Source organism: Triticum dicoccoides, chromosome 2B (assembly GCF_002162155.2).
Source record: "Triticum dicoccoides isolate Atlit2015 ecotype Zavitan chromosome 2B, WEW_v2.0, whole genome shotgun sequence".
NCBI lineage: Eukaryota > Viridiplantae > Streptophyta > Magnoliopsida > Poales > Poaceae > Triticum > Triticum dicoccoides.
In genome coordinates, this window is record NC_041383.1 from 213,004,209 (window position 1) to 213,012,820 (window position 8,612).

The window sequence follows — 8,612 nt, forward strand, 5'->3', positions numbered from 1 at the left end:
TTTTTTGGTTTTGCTCCGTCCTCTGGATCTTTCTTTGGTGGAGTTCCTTCTGTTCGCGTTTCGATCCTGTTGTTCGATGCCTCAAGATCCTGTTGTTTTGTTTAGTTTCATTTACGGTCTCCATCAGAAACCAGATTGTTTCCTTCCCAGATCTATTCAAAAATCCTCCCTGGTTCTGCAACCAGTTCTGTTTCTCTGATGATGATAAAAGCACGATTCGATTCTTCTTTTGCACAATCGTAGAATAGAATTGTTAACTTTTGAATTCTCACAGATTTGTTCTCGTTGTACTGTCCCGTCCGTTGCGCAGGATTTAGCAAGAAAGCCCAGACTTCGATGCGCTCGTCCATCTGCGCTCTGCCGCCGCCGTCCTACCTCGAGACCAGCCCGCGCCCCAAGCCGGACTTCACTGTTGCGGCAAGAGCTGCGGGGAAGGAGAACCTCTGCTTCAACGACGACGACGAGGAGGCGGCGCCTTTCAACCTCGCCGACACGAGCACGGACGACTGGACAGCGGCGGTGGCGCCGACCAGCCCGCTGTTCGAGAGGGGCAGGCTCTACGACCTCTACTCCGCGCGGCGCAACGAGCGGCTCAAGCGCAAGCACGGCTGGTACGCCGCCGGCGAGGAGGAGGCGGGGGCCATGGCCGAGGACCCTTGCGTGGCCGTGGAGCTGTCCAAGCGGCGGGGCGCCAAGAAGGCCGCGGCCCCCGAGTCCGCGGTGAGGAGGTCGATGCCGGCAGCGACAGCAGAGTTCTCGCAGAGCCACAGGGCCGGCGGCGGCCTGAGCGCCATGAGGTCCTCCCTGAGGAGCAGCAAGGAGATGAAAAAGCCCTCCGCCGCGTCGTCCTGCGCCACTGCCGCCAAGCCCTCCGCGGCCAAGGGCAGGAGGGTCGGCGCGCAGTCGTCGGTTCGCAGGATCTGATGATGATCTGTGTGCTGCTGGAAATGACATGGTTCTTCTTCCTTGGTTCATCGTTGGATGGTTGGGTGTTGATAAACAGTACTAGTGCTACTAGTGTGGAGTTTGGAACTGGTTTGGGGGCAATATAGCTGCGTATTTGGTTACATAATTGATAATCCGATTCGTTGTTTTCTCGTGCGCGTATTCGGTTACAGAATCTGATAATTTAGGGCCATGATTTATTCTTGACGACTGAGGCAACAACGCAGGCAAAATGATTTTTTTTAACATTAGTAAAGACGCAAGCGCTCATACATACGCGCATACACTCACCCTTATGAACGCACACACTCCCTTTTTCCTATGAGCACCTTCAAAAGACTGAGGCGGCATGTCATCTTGAACGCAGGCAAATTGGCTGATTGGTTCAGTTTGTGAGGTGGTCAACTTGGAACGCCAGGATCTTCAACCATGTCTCGTCCTCCATCAGTTGATCACGTGTTCCATAGTACTCCCTCCATCCGAAAGTACTTGTCAAAAAATGATAAAAATTGATGTATTTATAACTAAAATACATCTAGATTATTAGTTCAACAAGCATTTTCAGACAGAGGGAGTATCAAAGAGCACAAAAACATCGGAGGCGGTGGCTCGCGATCGTTGGTTCATAAGGCCTGTGATTGCTCGGGCGGCGCGGCATTGTGCTTTAGCTTAGGAGGCCCACACTGACCGTCCGCCGCCATGTTTTTTTGGCTTGACTCCTTGGTTGTTGTGTTGCGTGGACTGGACCTTGCAGGCGGCCTCCCCCGGGTCCGTTGTCGGGACGATGGAACGGGCCGGAATGGTGGGAGCACGACGGCAAATAAATTTGATCACCGTTGTTGGATAACCAAAAATATCCACTTCGAAATGATCAATAGAGGGCGAGCTCTAGGGAGCCTGTTTCTAAAATCATATTTTCATTGCGCAAAATTATTTTGAGAAAATCCTCAAAAATATATTTTTTGAAAAATAATTATACATACTAAAATACATGTATATCACGTTTGAGAATAAGTTTCATAACAATATATTTCATTCGTGGGGTAGACAAAAAGACAACTACATACATGTAAGTGCATCTAGTGCCACCCCTAGTTGGTTTTGGAGTATTGACGACAAACCTGGTTGAGGGACTAATGTGTTTTTGAGAATTGCAGGATAACATAGGTAGTAGTCCCTCATTGATTCGGTTTTCCTACCGGAGATGACCCCTAAAAATGTGTGAAGACATTGAAGACAATGGTGGTCTGTGAAGCTATTCATGTTGAAGACTACGACATGAGAAGACATCGAGTGAAGGCTATGGAGCGCAAAGACTTAGTTGTTTCGTTGTTTCCTTTTCTTCTTTGTTGAGTCATACGAACCACCGCACTGTTAAGTGGGGTCCAAGTGAATAAAGTCAGAGTGACTGAAGTGATGCTCAACCAAATCCTATGTCTTCGAGCGAAGACAATGAGAGCAAATCTTATCCAGAGTCGGATGAGTCAGCTTTACTTGTAGCCCAAGTCAAGCTGTCGCGTGTGTTTGAAATCTGACCGATGAGACACATGTCAGTTCCTTAGTGACCCAGGGTCATTTCAGACAAATTAGGTTGGGTTGCCCAGTGGCTATAAATACCCACCCCCTACACCATAAATTGGTGGCTGCTCAGAGTTAGTACACAGCTTTTGTCGTTTGAGAGCAACCCACCTCCGAAGCATTTGAGAAAGAATCTTTGCGAGGACAAAGCCTAAACCACCCAGAGCCCAAAGAGCGTTTGGCATCACTGAAGTCTTTCTATCCGCTTGATCTGAAGACTTGTTACACTTGAGGACTGTGAATCCTCCAGCCGGTTAGGCGTCATGTTCTAAGCATCCAAGAGTCATTGTGGATTGTCGGTGAACGACTGTGAATGTTTGAAAGTCTACCTTGAAGACTTACCAGAGTGATTGGGCGGGGACTAGGTGTCCTTAGCTCAAGGGGAATAAGGTGAAGAAGCGTTCTTCTGAGTTGAATCTCAGCCTCCCTAACCAGACGTACAGTTTCACAGCAACTGGAACTGGTCAAACAAATCTCTGTCCTCCCGAAGCTACTGGTTCTATCTCTCACTTCTCTTTACTTACAGTCTATCTTCGTGAAGTTATTGCCTGCTTGATTTATCTGTTTGACTTTACTGTGTGACTACTTGTCCTAATTGGCTTCATACTATCTTCCATCCTGATCTTTACTACCTAGCTGCTAATAGTCTTCATGCTTTCACTTCATTGAATACTTGACTATGGCTTGTCTAGTGTAGTCTACCTTCCGCTGCATTTGAATAGTGTCATTTGTATTATTTGTCTTCGAAACTCCCATGTTTTGAATACTTTCATAAAAATCGCCTATTCACCCTCTTCTAGTCGATAACTAGCCCTTTCAATTCGTATCAGAGCAAGATACTCCCTTGTTTTGTGTGATTCGGTTTAACCACCTGGAGTTTTAGCTATGTCGACTACAGGGATAGTCAAAGTCTCCGCTGCGTGCCCCATCTTCGATGACACTGAATATCCCTACTAGAAGAATAGAATGCGCATGCATCTTGAAGCCATTGATGTCGATCTATGGTATGTCGTCAAGAACGTCGTTCCCAAGACTGGTGAAGGTGTCACCCCAGCTGGTGTCAAGAAGTTCGTTCAACTGGACTACCGCCAAGAACATCATCTGTGGTCATCTGACCAAAGGACAGTATGGCCGTGTGAGTGCTCTGGAAACATCAAAACTAGTCTGGGACTGGCTCTCCAAGGTCAATGAAGGCGTCTCAACTCAGCGAGATCAACGAATCAATACTATCCGCAACCTCTTTAACCGTTCAAGAGACATAACAATGAGAACATCCAGCTCACATTTGATCGCCTCACTGATATTACAAATGAGCTCGAAGCACTCGGTGCCACTGAGATTACGAAGCATGAAATAGTGAAGACACTACTGAGATCTCTTGACAGCTCATTTGACACCTTAGCCCTGATGATACAAGAACGCCCTGACTTCAAGACTCTCGATCCCTTTGACATACTTGAGAGGCTCAACACACATGAGTACCAGCTATCTAAGAAACGAGATATCTATGGCCCCAACTATGGCGAACTCGCGCTTTGAAGGCAAATGTTGCTGCTTCCTCATCTGAAGAAGAATCTGACTGCAGTTCTGGTGATCCTGAAGACATTGGAAAGGAGCTTTCTATGCTTATGAAGAAGTTCCAGAAATTCACCAAGAAGAAAGGCTTCAGAAAGTCTTCACGATCCAGCTCAAGGAATGATGAAGCTTCTACCGATGACCACAAGAAGAGAACCTGCCACAAGTGCAAGAAACCTGGTCACTACATCTCTGAGTGTCCACAGTGGGACAATGAGAAGAAGAAGAAGAAGAAGAAGAGCAAAGAATATGATTTTGATGACAACAACAAAAGAAATCCTCAAAGTCTTCTTCCAAGTCTTCATCACACAAGAAGAGCTCATCTGGCAAGGCTCGTGCTTTTGTTGGCAAGGAAATGGATTCAGAGGAGGAGTCTGCTTCTGAGGAGGCAGAGGTGGAGTCTGAGGAGGAGTCCGACTCTGGTGTTGCGAGTCTGGCTCTAGCTACAGCCTACGTCGCCAAGTCCATCTTCAACACTGAAGACAATGGCTCCGTCACCAATGCTGATGATAATGACAAGGATGACTCGGCTCCCACCTACTGCTTCATGGCACATGGTGCCAAGGTAAAATCACGCGATGCTTACTTTCAAACATCAAGTGAAGATGACTCTGATGGTGAATCCAAACCTAGCTACAAAACACTTGCTAAAATTGCAACTAAACAACAGAAAGCTATGGAACATACTCAAAAACTGTTAGACAAAAGCGATGACCTGTTGGACGCTGAAATGACCAAGTCTCGGTCCTTAATTAAAGACATCAAAAATCTTCATGTTAAGTACCAGTAACTTGAAGGTCGACATGAATCGCTCTCAACTTCTCATGAAAAGCTTTTCTATGATTATCTTCAAAGGAAGCAGGAACTTGAGAAATTGAGATCATCTCATGAAGATCTTCAAAAGGAGAACGAGTCACTTTGCGCTCAACAGATCAGTCCCGCTCAGGAAGGATTTGAACCACCATGTCTAAAATGCATTGAGCGTGACAACGCTGCCTCTGTTGTTGAATGTTCTACTGCTACTACTGTTGCAATATCTTCAACTGCTGATGTGGTAACTAACCCCTCTGCTGAGGATACCACTACTATTGCTGATGAGAATGCCAGGTTGAAGACACTGCTTAAGACAGGGATGTACAAAAGTCTCAAAGGGCATCAGACATTATGTGATGTCCTCAAAAAGCAGATTCTGAACCGAAACCCTAGGAAAGAGGGTGTTGGGTTCGAGAGGAAAATGAATGTTGATGGGTCATACTGGAAGCCTGAGCGGTACCCCAAAACCACATGGGTTGCTACAAAGGAACCTTCAGTAGATCCATCCACCTTATCTGGTTTCACTTGTTCTAACCCTATTATCATTGATGAATCCTTTGATGCAAACTATAAATTGTTTAAGAAACAGAATGGCGAAGTATTTGCCAGGTATATTGGTACTAACTGCAGGAATGGGCCACCTACGAAGAAGACATGGGTACCCAAAAGTTGTCTTGAGAATCTTCCGGTGAATGTCATTTTGACACCACCTGAGAAGAAGACAAACCCCATACCAAAGGATTCATATGGTCCTAAAGCTTCATACAGACTGAGGACTCATCTGAGTCACCCTAATGTCAATGTTTTGCAGGGAAATCATACTCAGACCCATGAATATGAGTGTGCTTCCTCGAACCGCTATGTTCATAGAACTAAGAACTTTTCTGCTTATTCCTATGAATATTATTCACCTCATGCAAGGCTATTTACTAGGGCTCCAAAGCCGGAGTTCTCAGATGCTGCACTTAGACTCATTGCTTCTAAGCCACCCCTAAAAATGTGGGTGGTTAAGAAAACTTAACTCTTTTTTGCAGGGAAAGGTCTCCAGCCGGAAATCAAAGGCGTCCAAAACTAATGTTGGGGACCTTAAACATCTTGTGGGGCGCAAGATAAAATGCCCAAATGGTCTTACTTTGTATTCCCTTCCGGGATTCCTTGACACTCATCATATCTATCCTAACCAAGATCTGAATTTCCATGTTCCACTTGTTCGTCAAATGTTTATGCTTCACAACTCGCTTGGTGAAGCCTATCCCCCAAACTGCACTGTAGGCTATGACACCTCGTGCTTCAGAATGGATTATGGATAGTGGATGCACTAACCACATGACTGGCGATCGAAGTCTTCTGATGGATTCAAAGCTACGTCCATCAGACAAGAGTCACATCACATTTGCTGACACTGGTAAAAGCAAGATATTGGGTCTAGGTAGAGTTACAATATCAAGGGATCAGCACATGGATAAAGTGATGCTTGTTGAATCCCTTGGTTTCAACTTAATGTCTGTCTCAATGCTTTGTGACTTAAACATGATTGTGCTATTTGGAAAATATTGATGCCTTGTGCTAATGGAATCTGACAAGTCTCTAGTCTTTGAAGGGTATCGAAAAGATGATCTGTATATGGTAGATTTCTCAGCAGGACCATAGATGGCCGTATGTCTTCTAGCAAAAGCTTCATAGTGCTGGCTTTGGCATCGAAGGCTAGGACATGCTGGCATGAGGAACTTGCACACTCTCGCTAAGAAGAAGCATGTCGTGGGCATCGAAGGCATCAAGTTCAAGAAGGATCATTTGTGTGGTGCCTGCAAAGCTGGAAAGATGACCAGGGCCAAGCATCCCTCGAAGACAATCATCACTACATCTCAACCCTTCGAGCTGCTACACATGGACTTATTTGGCCCTACTCACTACTCTACTCTCAATGCTACTGCTTGCCTCTATGGCTTTGTCATTGTTGATGATTACTGTAGATATACTTGGGTGCATATAATCCTCTACAAGACTGAAGTGCAGGATGTCTTCAGACGCTTTGCCAATCGTGCCATGACAAACTATGGCGTCAAGATCAAGCACGTCAGAAGCGACAACGACACTGACTTTAAGAACACCGGCCTCGACCTTTATCTGGATACTTTGGGTATTACTCATGAGTTCTCTGCTCCTTACACACGTCAGCAGAATGGCATCACGGAGCGCAAGAACATAACTCTTATTGAGATGGCCGGAACGATGCTTGATGAGTACAAGACTCAATGGAAGTTCTGGCCTGAAGCCATTGACACTGCATGCCACATCATCAACCGTGTTTATCTTCACAAGCTTATGAAGAAAACATCCTATGAACTCCTGACTGGTAAGAAGCCAAATGTAAGCTACTTCAGAGTATTTGATGCTAGGTGCTGGATCAAGGATCCACATCACACTTCAAAATTTGCACCGAAAGCACATGAAGGTTTTATGCTTGGTTACGGAAAGGATTCGCACTCCTACAGAGTCTTCAACCTCTTTTACTACAAAGTGGTTGAAACTGTGGATGTGTGGTTCGATGAGACTAACGGCTCGCAAAGAGAGCACCTGCCAAATGTGCTAGATGAAGTACCTCCAAGTGAATCAATCAAGCAGATGGGAATTGGAGAGATCATACCATCTGAGAATCAGACTGAAGAAGAGCCTATCATTTCTGCACCTAATCAACCTGAAGACAATGCTCAGCCTGAAGACAATCCCCCAAATGATGACATTGATCAGCAAGAGCAAAATCTTTGTCCTGTTCATCCTCGTGTTGCAAATGAAGTTCAGATTGAGAAGATAATTGACAACGTGAATGCACCTGGTCCACTCACTCGTTCAAGAGCTACTTAAAGAGCAACACGGCTAACTTACTTCTGTGGGCATTTTGCATTCGTCTCAATCTCAGAACCAAAGAAAGTCGATGAAGCCTTCATGGAACCTGAATGGATTCAAGCTATGCAAGAAGAGCTTCAACAGTTCGAGCTGAATAATGTGTGGGAATTGGTTAAGCGTCCTGATCCTCGGAAGCACAATATCATTGGCACCAAATGGATATATCGCAACAAGCAAGATGAGCATGGACAAGTCATCAGAAATAAGGGTTGTCTCGTTACACAAGGTTACAGTCAAGTGGAAGGAATTGACTTCGATGAAACATTTGCTCCGGTGGCAAGGCTTGAAGCCATTCACATACTGCTAGCCTATGCAAATCATCACAACATCCTTCTGTATCAAATGGATGTGAAGAGTGCTTTTCTCAATGGAAAAATAGAAGAAGAAGTATATGTCGCACAACCTCCTGGCTTTGAAGATCCAAAACATCCTGATATGGTATACAAGCTCAACAAGGCACTGTATGGCCTCAAACAAGCCCCTCGTGCTTGGTATGACACGCTCAAGGACTTCCTGAAGAGCAAAGGCTTCAAACCTGGTTCACTAGATCCTACACTCTTCAGGAAGACATATGATGGTGAACTTTTTGTGTGCCAAATCTATGTGGATGATATTATCTTCGGCTGCACCAACAGGAAATACAGTGATGAGTTTGGTCACATGATGCAAGAGTAATATCAGATGTCCATGATGGGCGAGCTGAAGTTCTTCCTGGGTCTCCAAATCCGTTAGCAACGCAACGGCATCTTCATATCTCAAGAAAAATACCTCAAAGATTGCGTGTAGAAGTTTGG

At 45.4% G+C, this 8,612-nt stretch overlaps 1 protein-coding gene across 2 annotated transcripts in view; it reads left to right on the forward strand.

Moving 5' to 3' along the window:
• LOC119363136 overlaps positions 1-1,097 on the forward strand; it is a 1,755-nt gene extending 658 nt beyond the window's left edge. For both annotated transcript variants that reach the window (XM_037628443.1, XM_037628444.1), the window contains one exon: positions 311-1,097. In XM_037628443.1, coding sequence (XP_037484340.1) covers positions 311-924 — 614 coding nt within the window. In that variant the 3' untranslated portion in view covers positions 925-1,097. The remainder of the gene's footprint in view (positions 1-310) is intronic.
• The last annotated feature ends 7,515 nt before the right edge of the window (positions 1,098-8,612 follow it).